The sequence below is a fragment of the Atractosteus spatula genome, chromosome 16 (genome assembly GCF_055471065.1).
Source record: "Atractosteus spatula isolate fAtrSpa1 chromosome 16, fAtrSpa1.hap1, whole genome shotgun sequence".
In the NCBI taxonomy this organism is placed as follows: domain Eukaryota; kingdom Metazoa; phylum Chordata; class Actinopteri; order Semionotiformes; family Lepisosteidae; genus Atractosteus; species Atractosteus spatula.
In genome coordinates this window covers 17272076-17297693 of record NC_142721.1, presented here as the reverse complement: position 1 = coordinate 17297693, position 25618 = coordinate 17272076, and the positions used below count along the sequence as shown (strand labels likewise).

The 25618-nt window shown below is 54.6% G+C and overlaps 1 protein-coding gene across 1 annotated transcript in view; it reads right to left on the bottom strand.

The window, feature by feature from the left end:
* Positions 1 to 25618, bottom strand: part of LOC148819706 (uncharacterized) — a 104966-nt gene that overhangs the window by 75016 nt on the left and 4332 nt on the right. The window contains exons 5-6 of the mRNA XM_088935222.1: positions 23504 to 23819; positions 22997 to 23172 (exon numbers count right to left, since the gene is read on the bottom strand). Coding sequence (XP_088791348.1) covers positions 22997 to 23172; positions 23504 to 23819 — 492 coding nt within the window. The remainder of the gene's footprint in view (positions 1 to 22996; positions 23173 to 23503; positions 23820 to 25618) is intronic.

Sequence of the window (25618 nt, the reverse complement as noted above, 5' to 3'; positions counted from 1 at the left end):
CCTCAGCTCCGTCTCTCTGTACAGTGACAGTGCAGTCCTCAGCTCCGTCTCTCTGTACAGTGACAGTGCAGTCCTCAGCTCCGTCTCTCTCTACAGTGACAGTACAGTCCTCGGCTCCGTCTCTCTGTACAGTGACAGTGCAGTCCTCGGCTCCGTCTCTCTGTACAGTGACAGTGCAGTCCTCGGCTCCGTCTCTCTGTACAGTGACAGTGTAGTCCTCAGCTCCGTCTCTCTGTACAGTGACAGGACTGTCCTCAGCTCCGTCTCTCTCTACAGTGACAGGACTGTCCTCAGCTCCGTCTCTCTCTACAGTGACAGTGCAGTCCTCAGCTCCGTCTCTCTGTACAGTGACAGGACTGTCCTCAGCTCCGTCTCTCTGTACAGTGACAGTGCAGTCCTCAGCTCCGTCTCTCTGTACAGTAACAGTACAGTCCTCAGCTCCATCTCTCTCTACAGTGACAGTGCAGTCCTCAGCTCCGTCTCTCTGTACAGTGACAGGACTGTCCTCAGCTCCATCTCTCTGTACAGTGACAGGACTGTCCTCAGCTCCGTCTCTCTGTACAGTGACAGTGCAGTCCTCAGCTCCATCTCTCTGTACAGTGACAGTGTAGTCCTCAGCTCCGTCTCTCTGTACAGTGACAGGACTGTCCTCAGCTCCGTCTCTCTGTACAGTGACAGTGCAGTCCTCGGCTCCGTCTCTCTGTACAGTGACAGGACTGTCCTCAGCTCCGTCTCTCTGTACAGTGACAGGACTGTCCTCAGCTCCGTCTCTCTCTACAGTGACAGTGCAGTCCTCAGCTCCGTCTCTCTGTACAGTGACAGGACTGTCCTCAGCTCCGTCTCTCTGTACAGTGACAGTGCAGTCCTCAGCTCCGTCTCTCTGTACAGTGACAGGACTGTCCTCAGCTCCGTCTCTCTGTACAGTGACAGTGCAGTCCTCAGCTCCGTCTCTCTGTACAGTGACAGTGCAGTCCTCAGCTCCGTCTCTCTCTACAGTGACAGTGCAGTCCTCAGCTCCGTCTCTCTGTACAGTGACAGGACTGTCCTCAGCTCCGTCTCTCTGTACAGTGACAGGACTGTCCTCAGCTCCGTCTCTCTGTACAGTGACAGTGCAGTCCTCAGCTCCATCTCTCTGTACAGTGACAGTGTAGTCCTCAGCTCCGTCTCTCTGTACAGTGACAGGACTGTCCTCAGCTCCGTCTCTCTGTACAGTGACAGGACTGTCCTCAGCTCCGTCTCTCTGTACAGTGACAGTGCAGTCCTCAGCTCCGTCTCTCTGTACAGTGACAGGACTGTCCTCAGCTCCGTCTCTCTGTACAGTGACAGGACTGTCCTCAGCTCCGTCTCTCTCTACAGTGACAGTGCAGTCCTCAGCTCCGTCTCTCTGTACAGTGACAGGACTGTCCTCAGCTCCGTCTCTCTGTACAGTGACAGGACTGTCCTCAGCTCCATCTCTCTCTACAGTGACAGTGCAGTCCTCAGCTCCGTCTCTCTGTACAGTGACAGGACTGTCCTCAGCTCCGTCTCTCTGTACAGTGACAGTGCAGTCCTCAGCTCTGATACCCTCTAGAATCTCCCACTGTAGTCTTCTCAGTACAGTCCCTGTGAGCTGTTGCTGAGCCACTCAGATTCTCTGATATTCTCAGTACAGAGACTGATGACATATGGCTACACATAGACTCCCATGAATTATTCAGCACACTGATTTATAAATACGCTGAAGCTGTCTCTCTCTGTTTAGCCCCCTCGTCGTGTGTCTGTTTACCCCATCCTCCCTATCTGTGTCACCTCTCCTCCCAATGTGCTCCTCACATCTCTCCCTCTCCTCGCACTCTGCTCCTCACAGCTCAGCGTGGTCTTCCTGACTCTGCTCCCCTCTCTCTGTCCCTAAATTTTCCCCTCTCCCTTCGGAACCCTCTCTCTCCTGTCCTCGCCCTCGGCCTGCAGCAGAGAGACAGCAGCACAGTGAGCAACTAACTGCTGTGGAACCAGAGAGTGACTCTCGCACACCAGGACACACACAGTCTGACACTGATCAACACCTGGCACTCTGATACACTCAGATACAGTGACATACACACACACTGGCTCTCTCACACACTCAGACACAGTGACATACACACACACTGGCACTCTGACACACTCGGACACAGTGACGTACACACACACTGGCACTCTGACACACTCGGACACAGTGACGTACACACACACTGGCACTCTGACACACTCGGACACAGTGACGTACACACACTGGCACTCTGACACACTCGGACACAGTGACGTACACACACTGGCACTCTGACAAACATGCACAGAGTGATATACACACACTGGCACTCTGACACAGATACAGTGATATACAGTACACACACTGGCACTCTGACACACTCAGATACAGTGACATACACACACTGGCTCTCTGACACACTCAGACACAGTGACATACACACACACTGGCACTCTGACACACTCGGACACAGTGACATACACACACACTGGCACTCTGACACACTCGGACACAGTGACGTACACACACACTGGCACTCTGACACACTCGGACACAGTGACGTACACACACTGGCACTCTGACACACTCGGACACAGTGACGTACACACACTGGCACTCTGACAAACATGCACAGAGTGATATACACACACTGGCACTCTGAAATAGATACAGTGATATACACTACACACACTGGCACTCTGACACACTCAGATACAGTGACATACACACACTGGCTCTCTGACACACTCGGACACAGTGACGTACACACACTGGCACTCTGACACACTCGGACACAGTGACTTACACACACTGGTTCTCTGACACTCGGACACAGTGATATATACACACACTGACACTGACAAACTTGCACAGAGTGATACACAGACACTGGCACTCTGACACACTCAGACACAGTGATATACACACACTGGCACTCTGACACACTCAGACAGTGATATACACACACTGGCACCCTGACACACTCAGACACAGTGATATACACACACTGGCACTCTGACAAACTTGCACAGAGTGATATACACACACTGGCACTCTGACACACTCAGTGAAATATACACACTATGGCACTCTGACACACTCAGACACAGTGATATACACACACCGGCACTCTGACACCCAGACACAGTGATATACACACACCAGCACTCTGACACACTCAGACACAGTGATATACACCCACTGGCACTCTGACACACTCAGACACAGTGATATACACCCACTGGCACTCTGACACACTCAGACACAGTGATATACACCCACTGGCACTCTGACAAACTTGCACAGAGTGATATACACACACTGGCACTCTGACAAACTTGCACAGAGTGATATACACACACTGGCACTCTGACACACTCTGACAGTTATATACACACACTGGCACTCTGACAAACTTGCACAGATATACACACACTGGCACTCGGACACACTCTGACAGTGATATACACACACTGGCACTCTGACACACTCTGACACAGTGATATACACACACTGGCACTCTGACAAACTTGCACAGATATACACACATTGGCATTCGGACACACTCTGACACAGTGATATACACACACTGGCACTCTGACACACTCAGACACAGTGATATACACACACTGGCACTCTGACAAACTTGCACAGAGTGATATACACACACTGGCACTCTGACACACTCAGTGAAATATACACACTATGGCACTCTGACACACTCAGACACAGTGATATACACACACCGGCACTCTGACACCCAGACACAGTGATATACACACACTGGCTCTCTGACAAACTTGCACAGATATACACACACTGGCACTCGGACACACTCTGACACAGTGATATACACACACTGGCTCTCTGACACACTCAGACACAGTGATATACACACACCGGCACTCTGACACACTCAGACACAGTGATATATACACACCGGCACTCTGACACACTCAGACACAGTGATATACACACACCGGCACTCTGACACACTCAGACACAGTGATATACACACACCGGCACTCTGACACCCAGACACAGTGATATACACACACTGGCTCTCTGACAAACTTGCACAGATATACACACACTGGCACTCGGACACACTTTGACACAGTGATATACACACACTAGCACTCTGACAAACTTGCACAGAATGATATACAGACACTGGCACTCTGACACACTCAAACACAGTGATATATACACACTGTCACTCTGACACACTCAGATACAGTGACATACACACACACTGGCACACTGACACATTCGCACACAGTGATAAACACACTTTGACACTCCGATACACTCTGACAGTGATATACACACACTGGCACTCTGACACATTCAGACACAGTGACGTACACACACCGGCACTCTGACACACCCAGACACAGTGATATACACACTGACACTCTGACAAACTTGCACAGATATACACACACTGGCACTCGGACACACTCTGACACAGTGATATACACACACTAGCACTCTGACAAACTCAGACACAGTGATATACACACACTGGCACTCTGACACACTCAGACACAGTGATATACACACTGACACTCTGACAAACTTGCACAGAGTGATATACACACACTGGCACTCTGACACACTCAGACACAGTGATATACACACACTGGCACTCTGACACACTCAGACGCAGTGATATACACACACTGGCTCTCTGACACACTCAGACACAGTGATATACACACACTGGCACTCTGACACACTCAGACAGTGATATACACACACTGGCTCTCTGACACACTCAGACACAGTGATATACACACACTGGCACTCTGACACACTCAGACACAGTGATATACACACACACTGAGAGACACACACTGGTACACAGACACTAGCACACACACACAGTTCCTGGGGTTTGGTGTTTGCTGTAGAAGGTGTGTTCAGACAGCCCAGGATGTTTGCCAGCGTCACACAGTTACATCCTGAAAGCAGCTTCTAGGATAGAGCAAACACATGGACACCTATTCTTCAAGCAGCACAGCGATCACTAGTCATCCTCACCGTCAGAAACATTCTTCATCACTGCAGCTTTAAGTCCTGGTGTGTGTCAGAGTGTGTACCAGTGAGTGGCAGTACATCAGTGTGTCAGAGTGTGTACCAGTGAGTGTCAGTACATCAGTGTGTCAGAGTGTGTATCAGTGAGTGTGTCAGTACATCAGTGTGTGTCAGTGTACCAGTGAGTGTATCAGTACATCAGTGTGTACAGTATATCAGTGAGTGTGTCAGTACATCAGTGTGTCAGAGTATGTACCAGTGAGTACAGTATGTCAGTTGATCAGTGTGTCAGAGTGTGTCAGTGAGTGTGTCAGTACATCAGTGTGTGTCAAAGTGTGTACCAATGAGTATGTCAGTCGATCAGTGTGTCAGAGTGTGTATCAGTGAGAGTGTTAGTACATCAGTGTGTCAGAGTGTGTACCAGTGAGTGTGTCAGTGTCAGTATACTGTATCAGTGTCTGTCAGTGCAGTGTGTAACAGTGTACAGTGTGTCTGTACATTGCATCAGTCAGTGTGTGTGCTGTATTGTATATCTGTGTGGAGCGTGTGTGTGTGTCACTGTGTGCACGCTGTGTGTGTGAGCAGTGTGCCTGTCAGTACAGTGCATCTGTCAGTGTGTGTGTGCACAGTGCCTGTCAGTGTGTGTGTGCAGTGTGAGTGCATACGTGTGGAGTGTGTGTCCACTGTGCACTGTGTGTGGTCAGCGTGCACTGTGCAGTATGCGTGGGCAGTGTGTAGTGTGCAGTGTGCAGTATGCAGTATGCAGTATGTGTGCGCAGTGTGCAGTATGTGCGCAGAGTTTGTGTGTTAAGTGCGCAGTGTAGTCTGTGGGTGCAGATTGTGTGCAGTGTGCAGAATGTATGTGCAGTGCGCAGTGTGTAGTCTGTGTGCGCAGTGTGTAGTATGTGCAATGCACAGTGTGTAGTATGCGTGTGCAGAGCGTGTGCAGTGTGTAGTATGTGTGCGCAGTGTATAGTCTGTGTACAGTGTGTGTTCCTAGTGTGTAGTATGCGTGCGCCGTGTGCTGTATGTGTGCACAGTGTGCAGTATGTGCGCGGAGTTTGTGTGTTCAGTGCGCAGTGTAGTCTGTGTGTGCAGATTGTCTGCAGTGTGTAGTCTGTGTGTGCAGAGTGTGTGCACTGTGCAGAATGTATGTGCAGTGCGCAGTGTGTAGTCTGTGTGCACAGTATGTGTAAGCAGTGTGTAGTATGTGTGGTGCGCAGTCTGTGTGCAGTGTGTAGTATGTGTGGTGTGCAGTCTGTGTGCAGTGTGTAGTATGTGTGCGCAGTGTGCAGTGTGCGCCGTGTGCTGTATGTGTGCGCCATGTGCGCTGTGTGCAGTATGTGTGCGCCATGTGCAGTATGTGTGTGCAGTGTGTAGTATGTGCAGTGCAGTGTGTAGTATGTGTGAGCAGTGTGCGCAGTGTGCAGTATGCACTGTGTGCAGTATGTGTGCGCAGTGTGCGCTGTGCAGTATGTGTGCACAGTGTGCAGTATGTGTGAGCAGTGTGCAGTAGGTGTGAATAGTGTGCAGTGTGTAGTACAGTATGTGCAGTGTGCAGGTGTGCGCAGTGTGCAGTATGTGTGAGCAGTGTGTAGTGTGCAGTAGGTGTGCGCAGTGTGCAGTAGGTGTGCGCAGTGTATAGTGTGTAGTATGTGCAGTGTGCAGTAGGTGTGCGCAGTGTGCATGTGCAGTAGGTGTGCACAGTGTGCAGTAGGTGTGCGCAGTGTGCAGTGTGTAGTATGTGCAGTGTGCAGTAGGTGTGAGCAGTGTGCAGTGTGCAGTAGGTGTGAGCAGTGTGCAGTGTGTAGTATGTGCAGTGTGCAGTAGGTGTGCGCAGTGTGGACACAAGCTGGCAGGGGAAGGGACTCCAGTCACAGCTGTGATGACAGAGATTTCCAGGTCCTGACACTGGATGAGCTCCTGAGAGAAACAAGCCACGATCAGAACCATAGTCCAGTCAGGGCCCAGCCAGTCCTGTCTGGTCCAACTGACCCCAACCACATCCACACCACTCACACGTTCACCAGGTTGCTCATGAAGGGTGCTGTACAAGGAACCAGACCTCCTCGGTCTTGAAAGCAGGAGATCAAGAGGAAGCTTGACTCCAGTCAGCACGGGGAGGAGATCCGAGGAGGAGCAGACTGGATTAACCCACAGAACTGTTTCACGCTTGCCTAGGACAGAACCCAGAAGCTTTACTGTATACAGAGAGCTGTCAGTGCCTGGAATAGGACAGGTGCCTTAGGCCAAATTTCTATTTTATTTAAAGAAATGTCTGGATGAAATTTTAAGTGAGCTCTGCTACTGAACTGCCTAACCAGCAAGATGGGTTAAAGAGCCTTTCGCCTGCCTCTCTAGACCGAAACTGGACTGACTTGGTCCCTGAAAACAGTGCCCTGACAGCCTGCAGGCCTGGCCACCTCGCCCTCTCTCCTTCAGTCACTCTTGCTCTCCTCCTGGCCTCCACTTCCTCTCTCTCCGAAGCTCAGACTCACACACAGCTCTCTGGAGACGCACTGAGAATCCAGCTCAGCCTTGCCAGAAGGAAAAAATTCTGTTTCATCTCCTCTTGTTTGAAGAAAGAGCTGAAACAGAGAATGAGAGCAGTCGGTCTGCTAGTCTTCTTCCCTGCCTGACTGTGAGTCTGTTTGAGCTTGCTGGTCTCTAAGTCTGTCTCTGACTCTGTCCTCCTGTCTGTGACCCTGTCTCCGACTCTGCCCTCCTGTCTCTGACTCTGCCCTCCTGTCTCTGACTCTGCCCTCCTGTCTGTGAATCTGTCTCTGACTCTGTCCTCCTGTCTCTGACTCTGCCCTCCTGTCTCTGAGTCTGTCTCTGACTCTGTCCTCCTGTCTCTGAGTCTGTCTCTGACTGTCCTTCTGTCTGTGAGTCTGTCTCTGACTCTGTCCTCCTGTCTGTGAGTCTGTCCTCCTGCCTTTGACTCGGCCCTCCTGTCTGATGATGTTATTCAGCTTTTCTCTCTAGTATTCAGTACCAGAGGTCAGGGACATACTATTCCCTTGCAATTCTAGAATACAGCCCGCTCCTACCCACGAGTTACCCTGGTAATCTCCTCTGTGCCTTTTCTCCGGCTGTAATCCGATTAGGAGTAACAAGGCGCCTATTTCACCTCCTCCTGTGAGGATTACAGCACACAACAGGAGAGAAACAAACCAAGGTGAGAAAGCTTCAGAAAGCATGAAACATAATAGTAATACCTAATTACCCTTTCACTCAGCTCAGATCTATAACCTCACATTACCACAGAGAGCTGTAGATACTGTAGACACTCAGTCCAGCTCCTCTGTAACTTCACACTAACACTCCCTCATCAGAGCTGTAGATACTGTAGAGACACTCAGTCTGGCTCATCTGTAACTTCACACTAACACTCCCTCATCAGAGCTGTAGATACTGTAGAGACACTCAGTCCAGCTCCTCTGTAACTTCACACTAACACTCCCTCATCAGAGCTGTAGATACTGTAGACACTCAGTCCAGCTCATCTGTAACTTCACACTAACACTCCCTCATCAGAGCTGTAGATACTGTAGACACTCAGTCCAGCTCCTCTGTAACTTCACACTAACACTCCCTCATCAGAGCTGTAGATACTGTAGACACTCAGTCCAGCTCCTCTGTAACTTCACACTAACACTCCTTCATCAGAGCTGGAGATACTGTAGACACTCAGTCCAGCTCATCTGTAACTTCACACTAACACTCCCTCATCAGAGCTGTAGATACTGTAGAGACACTCAGTCCAGCTCCTCTGTAACTTCACACTAACACTCCCTCATCAGAGCTGTAGATACTGTAGACACTCAGTCCAGCTCCTCTGTAACTTCACACTAACACTCCCTCATCAGAGCTGGAGATACTGTAGAGACACTCAGTCCAGCTCATCTGTAACTTCACACTAACACTCCCTCAGCAGAGCTGTAGATACTGTAGACACTCAGTCCAGCTCCTCTGTAACTTCACACTAACACTCCCTCATCAGAGCTGTAGATACTGTAGACACTCAGTCCAGCTCCTCTGTAACTTCACACTAACATTGCCTCATCAGAGCTGTAGATACTGTAGAGACACTCAGTCCAGCTCATCTGTAACTTCACACTAACACTCCCTCATCAGAGCTGGAGATACTGTAGACACTCAGTCCAGCTCCTCTGTAACTTCACACTAACACTCCCTCAGCAGAGCTGTAGATACTGTAGACACTCAGTCCAGCTCCTCTGTAACTTCACACTAACACTCCCTCATCAGAGCTGTAGATACTGTAGACACTCAGTCCAGCTCCTCTGTAACTTCACACTAACACTCCCTCATCAGAGCTGTAGATACTGTAGACACTCAGTCCAGCTCCTCTGTAACTTCACACTAACACTCCCTCATCAGAGCTGTAGATACTGTAGACACTCAGTCCAGCTCATCTGTAACTTCACACTAACACTCCCTCATCAGAGCTGTAGATACTGTAGAGACACTCAGTCCAGCTCCTCTGTAACTTCACACTAACACTCCCTCATCAGAGCTGGAGATACTGTAGAGACACTCAGTCCAGCTCCTCTGTAACTTCACACTAACACTCCCTCATCAGAGCTGGAGATACTGTAGAGACACTCAGTCCAGCTCCTTTGTAACTTCACACTAACACTCCCTCATCAGAGCTGGAGATACTGTAGAGACACTCAGTCCAGCTCCTCTGTAACTTCACACTAACACTTCCTCATCAGAGCTGTAGATACTGTAGACACTCAGTCCAGCTCATCTGTAACTTCACACTAACACTCCCTCATCAGAGCTGTAGATACTGTAGACACTCAGTCCAGCTCCTCTGTAACTTCACACTAACACTCCCTCATCAGAGCTGGAGATACTGTAGAGACACTCAGTCCAGCTCCTCTGTAACTTCACACTAACACTCCCTCAGCAGAGCTGGAGATACTGTAGACACACTTAGATGCTCAGATATCCTGCACCAGTACAGCTACGCTCAAAGTCTCTGCAGCATTTCTGGGAGAGAAAGCTTTGTTTAAACTGCAGTCTTTCGAAACACCTGTGAATAGTCAGAGTTTATTGACAGAAGGCTAACAAGGGGGGAGTACATGAACTCTCACTGCCCACAGGGAAAGCTTGTTCACACCTATAGCAATGAGTGAGACTGCAGTCTCTCATTCTCTCATCTGTCATCTTCACAAGAACAGGGAACTGAAGTTCTTCCGGCTCTATACATTCTGTACTGTATCTCCTCCCACTCTCCCTTGCTCTCACACTTCAAGGCAATTCAAAGAGCTTTATTCTCATGACCGAAGAATTACAGTGTTGCCAAAGCAGTAACAATGAGAAACATTCAGGACGCTAACATATTATTATGTGATTGTCAGAGGCTCCCTCTCTGTTCCGCGTGTTGTGACAGGAGATTACACTGGGCTGCAGCTCTGGTGAGTTCCCTCCTACAGTAGGATTGGGAGCTGTTGTGATTCTGGCAGGTGTGGGAATTCTGGGATGAAATCTGTTTAAGGGAAGAATGTTTGTCTAATGTGAGAGTATTTCTCACAGTGCTGTGGTCACCGAGCCTGTCCTCTCTGGGCAGCCAGGTCTGCCTGTGTCCAGTCTCTGTGTCCAGGCTGTGGTCACCGAGCCTGTCCTCTCTGGGCAGCCAGGTCTGCCTGTGTCCAGTCTCTCTGTCCAGGCTGTGGTCACCGAGCCTGTCCTCTCTGGGCAGCCAGGTCTGCCTGTGTCCAGTCTCTCTGTCCAGGCTGTGGTCACCGAGCCTGTCCTCTCTGGGCAGCCAGGTCTGCCTGTGTCCAGTCTCTGTGTCCAGGCTGTGGTCACTGAGCCTGTCCTCTCTGGGCAGCCAGGTCTGCCTGTGTCCAGTCTCTCTGGCCAGGCTGTGGTCACTGAGCCTGTCCTCTCTGGGCAGCCAGGTCTGCCTGTGTCCAGTCTCTCTGGCCAGGCTGTGGTCACTGAGCCTGTCCTCTCTGAGCAGCCAGGTCTGCCTGTGTCCAGTCTCTCTGGCCAGGCTGTGGTCACTGAGCCTGTCCTCTCTGGGCAGCCAGGTCTGCCTGTGTCCAGTCTCTCTGGCCAGGCTGTGGTCACTGAGCCTGTCCTCTCTGAGCAGCCAGGTCTGCCTGTGTCCAGTCTCTCTGTCCAGGCTGTGGTCACTGAGCCTGTCCTCTCTGGGCAGCCAGGTCTGCCTGTGTCCAGTCTCTCTGGCCAGGCTGTGGTCACTGAGCCTGTCCTCTCTGGGCAGCCAGGTCTGCCTGTGTCCAGTCTCTATGTCCAGGCTGTGGTCACTGAGCCTGTCCTCTCTGGGCAGCCAGGTCTGCCTGTGTCCAGGCTGTGGTCACTGAGCCTGTCCTCTCTGGCCAGGCTGTATATTGTGGTGTTTTTGCACGGCTGTGCTGCATTAAGGCCAGAGCCAGGAGCTCTCCTCTGTCTGCCGAGCCCTGAGTCCAGCCCTCACCCTCTCCTCTTCAGGAGGCTGACGGAAGCCGGAATGTGGGACAGACGGCTCTCTGCCGCTCAGGCTCCCTCGCTATTCTGTTTGCAGCTTCTATTGTTCTTTACTCATCCAGAAGAGATTTGTGTTTTATTCCTCCCTCGACAGAGTCAGTGTGAAGCAGCTGTGCTACACTGAGCAGAGAGAGGGAGAGAGGGAGAGGCAGGGAGAGGCAGGGAGAGGCAGGGAGAGGCAGTTCTGTCACTCATAGAACAGGGGCTGCAGCAGAGCCTGGCACTGCTGGAGCAGCACTGTCAGACCTGGGCACTGCCAGCCCATCAGGACAAGACCAGAGTTATGGTTTTCCAGAAGAAAGCCAGACCTCAGGGAAACAGGTACAAATTCACACTCAATAACAACACATTGGAGCACACATCTGGGAGTTTTGACCTGGCAGTGAAGGCACTCAGGGCTTTCTACACAAGAAGGAGGCTCTTCAACATCAACCCACCAACAAGAATCTGGCTCCAAATATCTGAAAGTGTAATCCAACCCATTGCCCTATACGGCAGTGAAGTGTGGGGTCCCCTCACAGACCAGGAGTACACTCAATGGGACAAACACCCCACAGAAACTCTGCACATGGAGATCTGTAGAAACATCCTCAGTGTGCAGAGAAAAACACCTGACAACGGGTGCAGGGCCAAATTAGGCCAGTACCCACTATTGATAAACATATAGAAAAGAGTATTAAAGTATTGGCTACACCTAAAAAACAGCGACCAAAATTCCTACCACCACAAAGCCCTGCTGAGCCAAGAGCTGAGCCCAAAACAGAGCCCCCTGAGCCAGCTGGTCCTGAGGCTCACTGACCTGAGCCACACCGACACTAACCAGCATCAGGACAGCACTGCTAGAGCACCACAACTCAGACTCAACCACATCACAGCACAGATCAAACAGCAATATCTCACACATTGGGACACACACACACAAACACAACATAAACTGGAATGCTACAGAACCCTAAACAGACAATACACACTAGCCAAATATCTGACCAAGATAAGAAACAGCAAAAAGAAACAGACCCTGAGGAAGTACAGGCTCAGTGACCACAGCCTGGCCAGAGAAACTGGACACAGGCAGACCTGGCTGCCCAGAGAGGACAGGCTGTGCTCCCACTGCCAGCGGGGAGAAATAGAGACAGAGCTGCACTTCCTACTGCACTGTGACAGACACTCTGGGATTAGAGAAACATTCTTCCCTAAATTCAGAAATCTAATCCCAGAGTTCCCACACCTGCCAGAATCACAACGGGTCCCAATCCTACTGGGAGAGGGAGGAGGGAACTCAGTTGAACTGGCAGCCCAGTATGTGATCTCCTGTCCCAGCCTGAGCAACAGTGAGTCTGTCTCCCAATAATGCTCCATCTGTCTACAGTATATGCCAATATTTTATAATATGTCTTTGTTGTAAATGTCTGTAATATGTCTGTAGATTTTATTTTACTTTTATTTTTGTTTTGTTTCGTGTTAATTTTATTATTTTTTATTTGCTTTGGCAACACTGATTGTACCCATCAGTGGTACAGAGAGGGAGAGAGAGGGGGAGAGGCAGGGAGAGGCAGGGAAGGATAAAGAATGGAGAAAGAGGGTGTCCAGGAGGAGGGAAAGGAGGGAGAGAGGGAGAGAGAACAGGGCAGCAGTCTGCTCTGTCAGCAGGGCTCAGTGTTCAGAGACTCATCCACGTCTGAAAGAATCACTTTGTCTCCTGCTCCTCCCATCTTCCCTTCTCCTCTCGGCTCTGTCAACCCCCCAGCCTCCCTCTCTCCTTCCCCAGTCCCTCTCTCCTTCCCCAGTCCCTCTCTCCCTCTCTCCTTCCCAGTCCCTCTCTCCTTCCCCAGTCCCTCTCTCCTTCCCCAGTCCCTCTCTCCCTCTCTCCTTCCCCATTCCCTCTCTCCTTCCCCAGTCCCTCTCTCCCTCTCTCCTTCCCAGTCCCTCTCTCCTTCCCCAGTCCCTCTCTCCCTCTCTCCTTCCCCAGTCCCTCTCTCCCTCTCTCCTTCCCCAGTCCCTCTCTCCTTCCCCAGTCCCTGTCTCTCCCCCTCTCCTTCCCCAGTCCCTCTCTCCTTCCCCAGTCCCTGTCTCTCCCCCTCTCCTTCCCCAGTCCCTGTCTCTCCCTCTCTCCCCCTCTCCTTCCCCAGTCCCTGTCTCTCCCTCTCTCCCTCCCCAGTCCCTCTCTCTCCCTCTCTCCCCCTCTCTCCTTCCCCAGTCCGTCTCTCCCTCTCTCCTTCCCCAGTCCCTGTCTCTCCCCCTCTCCTTCCCTAGTCCCTGTCTCTCCCTCTCTCCCCCTCTCCTTCCCCAGTCCCTGTCTCTCCCTCTCTCCCCCTCTCTCCTTCCCCAGACCCTCTCTCTCCCTCTCTCCTTCCCCAGTCCCTGTCTCTCCCTCTCTCCTTCCCCAGTCCCTGTCTCTCCCTCTCTCCTTCCCCAGTCCCTCTCTCCCTCTCTCCCCCTCTCTCCTTCCCCAGTCCCTCTCTCCCTCTCTCCCCCTCTCTCCTTCCCCAGTCCCTCTCTCCCTCTCTCCCCCTCTCTCCTTCCCCAGTCCCTCTCTCCCTCTCTCCCCCTCTCTCCTTCCCCAGTCCCTCTCTCCCTCTCTCCCCCTCTCTCCTTCCCCAGTCCCTCTCTCCCCCTCTCTCCTTCCCCAGTCCCTCTCTCCCTGTCTCTCCCTCTCTCCTTCCCCAGTCCCTCTCTCTCTCTCCCTCTCTCCTTCCCCAGTCCCTCTCTCCTTCCCCAGTCCCTCTCTCTCCCTCTCTCCTTCCCCAGTCCCTGTCTCTCCCTCTCTCCTTCCCCAGTCCCTCTCTCCCTCTCTCCTTCCCCAGTCCCTCTCTCCCTGTCTCTCCCTCTCTCCTTCCCCAGTCCCTCTCTCCTTCCCCAGTCCCTCTCTCCCCCTCTCTCCTTCCCCAGTCCCTCTCTCCCTCTCTCTCCCTCTCTCCTTCCCCAGTCCCTGTCTCCTTCCCCAGTCCCTCTCTCCTTCCCCAGTCCCTCTCTCCCCCTCTCTCCTTCCCCAGTCCCTCTCTCCCTCTCTCCCTCTCTCCTTCCCCAGTCCCTCTCCCCCTCTCTCTCCCTCTCTCTCCCTCTCTCCTTCCCCAGTCCCTGTCTCTCCCTCTCTCCTTCCCCAGTCCCTCTCTTCTTCCCCAGTCCCTTCTCTCCCTCTCTCCTTCCCCAGTCCCTCTCTCTCTCTCCCTCTCCTTCCCCAGTCCCTCTCTCCCTCTCTCTCCCTCTCTCCTTCCCCAGTCCCTCTCTCTCCCTCTCTCCTTCCCCAGTCCTTCTCTCTCCCTGTCTCTCCTTCCCCAGTCCCTCTCTCCTTCCCCAGTCCGTCTCTCCCTCTCTCCTTCCCCAGTCCCTCTCTCCTTCCCCAGTCCCTCTCCCCCTGTCTCTCCCTCTCTCCTTCCCCAGTCCCTCTCTCCTTCCCCAGTCCCTGTCTCTCCCTCTCTCCTTCCCCAATCCGTCTCTCCCTCTCTCCTTCCCAGTCGCTCTCTCCTTCCCCAGTCCGTCTCTCCCTCTCTCCTTCCCCAGTCCCTGTCTCTCCCTCTCTCCTTCCCAGTCGCTCTCTCCTTCCCCAGTCCGTCTCTCCCTCTCTCCTTCCCCAGTCCCTGTCTCTCCCTCTCTCCTTCCCAGTCGCTCTCTCCTTCCCCAGTCCGTCTCTCCCTCTCTCCTTCCCCAGTCCCTCTCTCCCTCTCTCCTTCCCAGTCCCTCTCTCCTTCCCCAGTCCCTCTCTCTCCGTCTCTCCTTCCCCAGTCCCTCTCTCCTTCCCCAGTCCCTCTCTCTCCGTCTCTCCTTCCCCAGTCCCTCTCTCCTTCCCCAGTCCCTCTCTCTCCGTCTCTCCTTCCCCAGTCCCTCTCTCCTTCCCCAGTCCCTCTCTCTCCGTCTCTCCTTCCCCAGTCCCTCTCTCCTTCCCCAGTCCCTCTCTCCCTCTCTCCTTCCCAGTCCCTCTCTCCTTCCCCAGTCCCTCTCTCCTTCCCAGTCCCTCTCTCCTTCCCCAGTCCCCGTCTCTCCCTCTCCTTCCCCAGTCCCTGTCTCTCTCTCTCTCCTTCCCCAGTCCCTCTCTCCCTGTCTCTCCCTCTCTCCTTCCCCAGTCCCTCTCTCTCCCTGTCTCTCCCTGTCTCCTTCCCCAGTCCCTCTCTCTCCCTGTCTCCTTCCCCAGTCCCTCTCTCTCCCTGTCTCTCCTTCCCCAGTCCCTGTCTCCTTCCCCAGTCCCTCTCTCCTTCCCCAGTCCCTGTCTCCTTCCCCAGTCCCTCTCTCCTTCCCCAGTCCCTCTCTCTCCCTCTCTCCTTCCCCAGTCCCTCTCTCTCCCTCTCTCCCTCTCTCCTTCCCCAGTCCCTCTCTCTCCCTCTCTCCTTCCCCAGTCCCTCTCTCTCCCTGTCTCTCCTTCCCCAGTCCCTGTCTCCTTCCCCAGTCCCTCTCTCCTTCCCCAGTCCCTGTCTCTCCCTCTCTCCTTCCCCAGTCCCTCTCTCCCTCTCTCCCCCTCTCTCCTTCCCCAGTCCCTCTCTCCCCCTCTCTCCTTCCCCAGTCCCTCTCTCCCCCTCTCTCCTTCCCCAGTCCCTGTCTCCTTCCCCAGTCCCTGTCTCTCCCTCTCTCCTTCCCCAGTCCCTCTCTCCTTCCCCAGTCCCTGTCTCTCCCTCTCTCCTTCCCCAGTCCCTCTCTCCTTCCCCAGTCCCTGTTGCTCTCCCCCGTGCCTGTGCCTGCTCTCTATCCCTCCGTCAGTGCCAGCAGCCCCCTGCACGGATTCTCCTCCACCTGACCTTGACAAGCAGACTCCCGTCTCTCTCTCCTCCCACTCTCCTCTCCGCTGCTGGCGGACCTGAGAGAGCAGGAGAGGAGGGAGAGGAAGGGAGTCAGCGATGAGCAGCAGGCTATTTCCAGCGAGGGAGAGCGAGCCAGCGAGCCGGCGAGCTGGAGTGAGAGTGCCCAGGGCATGAATTACTCTGTGTGTGTGTGTGTGTGTGTGTGTGTGTGTGTGTTTAATCACATCACTCATCTCTGACAGCACAGCACTGATGCCTTCAACCTGCACTGGGACTGTAGCTCCTATTGTAACAGGAGTCCTTTTACAGTAGGAATTACAGTCCCAGTGCAGCAGGACAGTCCTGTTACAGTAGGAGCTACAGTCCCAGTGCAGTAGGACAGTCCTGTTACAGTAGGAGCTACAGTCCCAGTGCAGCAGGACAGTCCTGTTACAGTAGGAGCTACAGTCCCAGTGCAGTAGAACAGTCCTGTTACAATAGGAGCTACAGTCCCAGTGCAGTAGGACAGTCCTGTTACAGTAGGAGCTACAGTCCCAGTGCAGTAGGACAGTCCTGTTACAGTAGGAGCTACAGTCCCAGTGCAGTAGAACAGTCCTGTTACAGTAGGAGCTACAGTCCCAGTACAGTAGAACAGTCCTGTTACAATAGGAGCTACAGTCCCAGTGCAGTAGAACAGTCCTGTTACAGTAGGAGCTACAGTCCCAGTGCAGTAGGACAGTCCTGTTACAGTAGGAGCTACAGTCCCAGTGCAGTAGGACAGTCCTTTTACAGTAGGAGCTACAGTCCCAGTGCAGTAGGACAGTCCTGTTACAGTAGGAGCTACAGTCCCAGTGCAGTAGGACAGTCCTGTTACAATAGGAGCTACAGTCCCAGTGCAGTAGGACAGTCCTGTTACAGTAGGAGCTACAGTCCCAGTGCAGTAGAACAGTCCTGTTACAGTAGGAGCTACAGTCCCAGTGCAGTAGGACAGTCCTGTTACAGTAGGAGCTACAGTCCCAGTGCAGTAGAACAGTCCTGTTACAGTAGGGGCTACAGTCCCAGTACAGTAGAACAGTCCTGTTACAGTAGGAGCTACAGTCCCAGTGCAGTAGGACAGTCCTGTTACAATAGGAGCTACAGTCCCATCAAGCTCCAGGACCTGGGACTGAACACCTCTCTCTGTAACTGGATCCTGGACTTCTTGACAGAACGTCCGCAGGTGGTGAGGGTGGGCACCAACATATCCTCTACCCTGACTCAAAACACTGGAGCCCCCCAAGGCTGCGTGCTTAGTCCTGTCCTCTACTCCTTATTTACCCATGACTGTGTCACCAGGCATCACTCAAACTCCATCATCAAGTTTGCGGACGATACAACAGTCATTGGCCTGATCACAGATGGTGAAGAGTCTGCATACAGGGAGGAGGTTGAAACCCTGGCAGCATGGTGCCAGGAGAACAGCCTCTCTCTGAACATCAGTAAGACAAAGGAGATGATTGTGGGCTATAGGAAACACCAGGGAGGAGACCACACACCTATTTACATCAATGGGACTGCAGTGGAGAGGGTCAGCAGTTTTAAGTTCCTGGTAGTTAACATCTCAGAGGACTTAACCTGGACCCAGCACACCAATAGCGTGGACAAGACAGCACGGCAGCGCCTGTTCTTCCTCCGCAGGCTAAAGAAGTTCAGCATGCCGTCACATATCCAGGCCAGGCTCTACAGGTGCACTATTGAGAGCATCCTGACTGGCTGCATCACTGCCTGGTCTGGGAGTTGCTCCGCCCGGGGTCGCAGAGCACTGCAGAGGGTGGTGAAGTCAGCGCAGCTCATCACCGGCTGTGAGCTACCAAGCATCCAGGAGATCTACTCAGCTAGATGTCTGAAGAAGGCCAGGTCCATTCTCAAGGACCCCAGTCATCCCAGTCACAAACTGTTTTCCCTCCTACCGTCCGGTAAACGGTACCGAAGCATTCGGTCCAAGTCCAACAGATCACGGAACAGCTTCTACCTCCAGGCAATAAGACTGCTAACTAGCCAACCTGCAGCTCCTTCAGCAAATCACCTGTAACGGCTACATGGACACACAGTTCTCACTGTACTGTGCGTACTGCACTACCTGGACAGAATGTACTGCAGACACCCTGGACACATCGCAGCTCTGTTCCTATTGAGTTTTTTCTGAGTTTCTCTCACTTGTAGAAAAGACATTTCACTGCCAGCAACCACTGCTGCACACTGTACAGTTGTGCATTTGATAAATAAACTTTGATTGATTGATTGATTGATTGATTGATTGTCCTACTGTACTGGGACTGTAGCCCCTACTGTAACAGGACTGTCCTACTGTACTGGGACTGTAGCCCCTACTGTAACAGGACTGTCCTACTGCACTGGGACTGTGGCTCCTATTGTAACAGGACTGTCCTGCTGCACTGGGACTGTAGCCCCTACTGTAACAGGACTGTCCTACTGCACTGGGACTGTAGCCCCTACTGTAACAGGACTGTCCTACTGCACTGGGACTGTAGCCCCTATTGTAAGAGGACTGTCCTGCTGCACTGGGACTGTAGCCCCTACTGTAACAGGACTGTCCTACTGCACTGGGACTGTAGCCCCTACTGTAACAGGACTGTCCTACTGCACTGGGACTGTAGCCCCTATTGTAACAGGACTGTTCTACTGCACTGGGACTGTAGCCCCTACTGTAACAGGACTGTCCTACTGCACTGGGACTGTAGCCCCTACTGTAACAGGACTGTCATGCTGCACTGGGACTGTAGCCCCTACTGTAACAGGACTGTCCTACTGCACTGGGACTGTAGCCCCTACTGTAACAGGACTGTCCTACTGCACTGGGACTGTAGCTCCTACTGTAACAGGACTGTCCTACTGCACTGGGACTGTAGCTCCTACTGTAACAGGACTGTCCCACTGCACTGGGACTGTAGCTCCTACTGTAACAGGACTGTCCTACTGCACTGGGACTGTAGCCCCTACTGTAACAGGACTGTCCTACTGCACTGGGACTGTAGCCCCTACTGTAACAGGACTGTTCTACTGCACTGGGACTGTAGCCCCTACTGTAACAGGACTGTCCTACTGCACTGGGACTGTAGCCCCTACTGTAACAGGACTGTCCTACTGCACTGTTACTATATTCCACAGGGGATCCATGAATGACTGGGCTCTGCTGTCCCAAAGCCAGACTCGGCCCGCCCCCGTGTGCAGCTGTCGGTGTGGAGCGAGCCGGTACCGGGCAGCGGGCCGACGGGCCGACGGGCCGACGGGCCGACGGGCCGGACAGAGACCGAGCTGTTCGGACAGTCACACGCAGAGGGCAGGAGACAGACGGGGCTGGGAAGGATCAGCCAGCAGCAAGACATTCAGCTGCAAAACTTTCTTTTTAATCCGATTGATCGTAATGGAATAAAACGGGACTTTTTAACATGTTTATTCAATTATGTCTAAGTGCTTCTGGTGACACAGCCTTCCAGTTCTGAATTATTTATTTATTGGTATTTCTTGAGCCTTGTCTCTGTTTCTCTGTTCCTCTGTCACCTGTTCTCTTCTCACAATACTCTTCCTCTCCCTCCCCTCCTGCCCCACTCCTCCCCCTCACTAACCCCCTCCTGCCCCTCTCCCTCCCCCTCACTAACCCCCTCCTGCCCCTCTCCCTCCCCCTCACTAACCCCCTCCTGCCCCTCTCCCTCCCTTCACTGCCCCTCTCCTGCCCCCCTCCCTCCCCTCTGAGTGAGGGGCGGGGGGGCAGAAGGGGGCAGTGAGGGGGGGAAGTGGCAGGAGAGGGATAGGAGAGGGCAGTGAGGGGGATGGTGGGGCAGGAGGGGGTTAGTGTGAGGGGCAGGAGTGGGGCAGGAGAGGGTTACTGAAGGGCAGGAGTGGGGCCCCCCTGTCCCCCAATCACTTTCACAACAGCAGCATGTGCTTCTCTGGAGCAGGAGTGAAGACTAATCGCTTACTGCCTCGCTCCCTCTCTGCCTCTCTGCCTCGCTCCCTCTCTGCCTCGCTCCCTCTCTGCCTCTCTGCCTCTCTGCCTCTCTGCCTCAGTGCCTCAGTGCCTCAGTGCCTCTCTGCCTCTCTGCCTCTCTGCCTCTCTGCCTCGCTCACTCCCTCAGTGCCTCTCTGCCTCGCTCCCTCTCTGCCTCTCTGCCTCACTCACTACCTCAGTGCCTCTCTGCCTCGCTCCCTCTCTGCCTCTCTGCCTCGCTCACTCCCTCAGTGCCTCTCTGCCTCACTCCCTCTCTGCCTCGCTCCCTCTCTGCCTCAGTGCCTCAGTGCCTCTCTGCCTCGCTCACTCCCTCAGTGCCTCTCTGCCTCGCTCCCTCTCTGCCTCTCTGCCTCGCTCACTCCCTCAGTGCCTCTCTGCCTCGCTCCCTCTCTGCCTCTCTGCCTCGCTCACTCCCTCAGTGCCTCTCTGCCTCGCTCCCTCTCTGCCTCTCTGCCTCGCTCACTCCCTCAGTGCCTCTCTGCCTCACTCCCTCTCTGCCTCGCTCCCTCTCTGCCTTGCTCACTCCCTCAGTGCCTCTCTGCCTCTCTGCCTCACTCACTCCCTCAGTGCCTCTCTGCCTCTCTGCCTCACTCACTCCCTCAGTGCCTCTCTGCCTCGCTCCCTCTCTGCCTCGCTCACTCCCTCTCTGCCTCTCTGCCTCAGTGCCTCAGTGCCTCAGTGCCTCGCTCACTCCCTCAGTGCCTCTCTGCCTCGCTCCCTCTCTGCCTCTCTGCCTCGCTCACTCCCTCAGTGCCTCTCTGCCTCGCTCCCTCTCTGCCTCTCTGCCTCTCTGCCTCGCTCACTCCCTCAGTGCCTCTCTGCCTCGCTCCCTCTCTGCCTCTCTGCCTCGCTCACTCCCTCAGTGCCTCTCTGCCTCGCTCCCTCTCTGCCTCGCTGCCTCGCCTCTTCCGCTCTCCTCGTCTCAATGATCTCCCAGCTCCCATGCTCAACAACAAGCACATCTCACAGTCACAGGGAGACACAGGGAGAAACATTAGAGCAGTCACAGGGAGACACAGGGGCAGGGGGAGAAGACACAGGGAGACACTGGAGAGCAGTCACAGGGAGACACGGGGGCAGGAGGAGGAGACACGGGGAGACACTGGAGAGCAGTCACAGGGAGACACAGGGGCGGGGGGAGGAGACACAGGGGCAGGGGAGGAGACGCAGGGAGACACAGGAGAGCAGTCACTGGGAGACACAGGGGCAGGGGAGGAGACACAGGGAGACACAGGAAAGCAGTCACAGGGAGACACAGGGGCGGGGGGGGGAGACACAGGGAGAAACAGGAGCAGACACTGGGAGACACGGGGGCGGGAGGAGGAGACACAGGGAGACACAGGAGAGCAGACACTGGGAGACACGGGGGTGGGAGGAGGAGACACTGGGAGACACAGGAGAGCAGTCACAGGGAGACACAGGGGCAGGAGGAGGAGACACTGGGAGACACAGGAGAGCAGACACTGGGAGACACGGGGGTGGGAGGAGGAGACACTGGGAGACACAGGAGAACAGTCACGGGGAGACACGGGGGCAGGAGGAGGAGACACTGGGAGACACAGGAGAGCAGACACTGGGAGACACAGGGGCGGGAGGAGGAGATACTGGGAGACACAGGAGAACAGTCACAGGGAGACACAGGGGCAGGAGGAGGAGACACTGGGAGACACAGGAGAGCAGACACTGGGAGACACAGGGGCGGGAGGAGGAGACACTGGGAGACACAGGAGAACAGTCACAGGGAGACATAGGGGCAGGGGGAGGAGACACAGGGAGACAGGAGTTAGGAGCAGGTTAGACAGGAGCAGGGGAGAGTGGGGTGGGAAAGGAGACAGGAGAAGGGGGACACAGGGAGAAGTTTAGAAACACGAGGTTTGCCAGAGCTCGACAGCCGAGCAGATCCACGCCCTTACCCTAACCCCACGCCACGGCGCGTCCCTCCAGGAAAACACGGGCACGCAAAGCACGCCTCCGCCGAGCTCCAGTCACGCCGCGGAGGCACCGCGCAGCGAAGCGCCCGGAGAGGCGCGACCTTGCCAGCCCGGAGCCCGGAGAGCCCGGAGACCCCGGAGAGCCGAGCTCTGTGCACAACAGGTAGCCGCGCCGGCGCACTGAGCCCTGAGTCCACGAGACTCTGAAGGACGGACAGAGGGGCACGAGGACACCGTGATCGCCGAAGATGTGAGCTGCAAAATGTCCCGGGAACAGAGGACGATGGGGTCACTACTGTCCGTGTCGGCGCGGACAGACGATGGGGTCACTACTGTCCGTGTCGGCGCGGACAGACGATGGGGTCACTACTGTCCGTGTCGGTGCGTGAGCGGAGACTGTACGCGCTTTCATCAGGATACAGGTGGCGGTGACAATTAATCACAAAGCACCCAACTCTTACAAATACACGCACTGCCTGCTGTCACACCTGCATACACGGCGACACAACACGCACTGCCTTGTTTTCACACCTGCACACACAGCGACACAACACGCTCTGCCTGGTATCACACAGCTACACAACACGCGCTGCCTACCCGCTCGCAGCTACACAACACGCACTGCCTGCTTTCACACCTGCACACACAGCGACACAACACGCGCTGCCTGGTATCACACGGCTACACAAACACGCGCTGCCTACCCGCTCGCAGCTACACAACACGCGCCTGCCGAAGTCACGCACCGCCACACAAGACGCGCTGGCCGCTGCCCTACCTCTGCCGCCGAGCTCCTCCGTGTTCAGATGCATGACTCCCGGCTGTCCGTGCTGCTCGGGCTGTGGCGCGGCTCTCGCTGGCTGCGGGCAGGGAGCCGCTCTCGGCTTCGCCCCGGGTCCCACCTCCCCTCCGCTGCTCGCCGCCCTGGGCTCCGGCTGCGGCTCCGGTCGAGCGCTGGTTCCAGCAGCGACGGGACTCGCTCACTGCCTGCCGTCGTGCGCCTGAGCGCTCGCTGTGGAGTCAATAAAACCGATCATCATCATCATCATCGTTATCATCATCAGTGGAAACGGATCCCCCTCTCCCTCTCTCTCTCTCTCTCCCCCACACCTCTCTCTCGCGCTCCCTCCCCTCCGTGTGTGTGTGTGTGCGTGCGTGTCGTGGAAAGAGACGTTAAGGCAGAAGGAAGGAGGGACGTCAGGGGCAGAGACGGGCGTGTGTGTGTGTGTGTTTGAGCGCCGAGAGCGGAGGAGAGGACAACATCAGATCGCACAGCGGCGCTCACGTCAGCGCAGCCGGCAGGAGCCGCACGCGTGTGCGCGCCACAGGTCTCCGGCTTCCCTGCCCACGGGGCCGGAGCCGCGGCAGGTGCGTGGACATGGTGGCGGGGGCGGGGGCTGGCAGGTGTCTCCCTCCTGTCGGCGGCAGCAGCAGCAGCAGCAGCAGCAGCGCACACGAGTAATTAAGAGCGAACTCGCCCCCCGGCGCCCGGGAGAGACGCGCCGCCCCAGCGGCTGACGGGCGCCCCCAGCGGCGCAGAGCGGCGGCGCACGGCTGTGGGCTGGCGCAGGCGCAGGACGCGCGGGCTGGCTCCTGGCGCCCTATCGCACGGGCAGGCAGATGGAAGAGAAGCGCGGATCTCTCAGCTGAGAGAATTACAAGCCCTAAGGAGACAAGAGCGAGCTGTATGCACTGTACCCCACTATACTGCACAGTATTGCACTGTACCCCACTATATTGCACAGTACTGTGCTGCACCCCACTATACTGCACAGTATTGCACTGTACCCCACTATGCTGCACAGTATTACACTGTACCCCACTATACTGCACAGTACTATGCTGTATTTCAAACACTACCCAGTATTACACTATTAAATGTTGTGCTGTGCTGAAGCTCGCTTTACCACGCTGTACTACAGTATCTGTCATACCACCAGTATGCAGATAAATGGTCTATATATACCCCACCTCCTCTGCTCCTTTGAAAAGCTGATTCCAATTGATTTTGTGACCTACTTACAGACACACACTGCCTGTCTCACTCCCCCTCACTCTCTTCATCTCTCTCCCTCCTGCTCCCATATTCACATTCAAAGACTTTCCAAATTCAAAGAGATTCCGAGTTGCCAAAACAGTAGTGAGTAATTCTCACAGTGCAGAAGAAAGTGCATCTGTGTCTCTGTTTCTCCCCGCTGGCAGTGGGAGCACAGCCTGTCCTTTCTGGGCAGCCAGGTCTGCCTGTGTCCAGTCTCTCTGGCCAGGCTGTGGTCACTGAGCCTGTCCTTTCTGGGCAGCCAGGTCTGCCTGTGTCCAGTCTCTCTGGCCAGGCTGTGGTCACTGAGCCTGTCCTCTCTGGGCAGCCAGGTCTGCCTGTGTCCAGTCTCTGTGTCCAGGCTGTGGTCACTGAGCCTGTCCTCTCTGGGCAGCCAGGTCTGCCTGTGTCCAGTCTCTCTGGCCAGGCTGAGGTCACTGAGCCTGTCCTCTCTGGGCAGCCAGGTCTGCCTGTGTCCAGTCTCTCTGTCCAGCTGTGGTCACTGAGCCTGTCCTGTCTGGGCAGCCAGGTCTGCCTGTGTCCAGCCTCTCTGTCCAGGCTGTGGTCACTGAGCATGTCTTCTCTGGACAGCCAGGTCTGCCTGTGTCCAGTCTCTATGGCCAGGCTGTGGTCACTGAGCCTGTCCTCTCTGGACAGCCAGGTCTGCCTGTGTCCAGTCTCTATGTCCAGGCTGTGGTCACTGAGCCTGTCCTCTCTGGGCAGCCAGGTTTGCCTGTGTCCAGTCTCTCTGGCCAGGCTGTGGTCTGTCAGGGTCTGTTTGTCTTTGCTGTCTCTCACCTGGTCAGATACTTGGCCAGTGTGTGTTGTGTTTCTAGTAATCTAGTAGTGTTGTGCTGTTGTGTGGGTGGCAGTACACTGCTGTTGTGTTGTTGTGTGGGTGTCAGGTGGCAGCTCTGTGTAGGTTGTGTTTTTCCTGTCTCCATGCTTTGTTGTGCTGTTGTGCAGGTGGCAGAACAGTATAGGTTGTGTATCTCCTGTCTCCTTGTTTTGTTGTTGTGCTATTGTGTTGTTGTGCGGGTGGCAGGTGGCAGGTTGTGTCTCTCCTGTCTCCATGCTGTGTTGTGTTGTTGTGCTGTTGTGCGGCTGGCAGGTGGCAGGTTGTGTCTCTCCTTGCTCTCGCCTGGCTGGTGGGAAACGCTGCTAATTTTAGCTCGGCTGGGTGGTGAGCAGAGCCGCGCTCCTTCACAAGCAGCAGAAGTAGGACAGCGGAGGGGGGTGTGAGCAGAGGGGGCGCTGAGGCTCAGCGAGATCTGAGATCGCTAACACACCAGCGGGCGACGCGCGGGAGCAGCTCTCCCTGCACACCGAGCCACACGGCTGGGCAGCTTGTTCCACACTCCCACC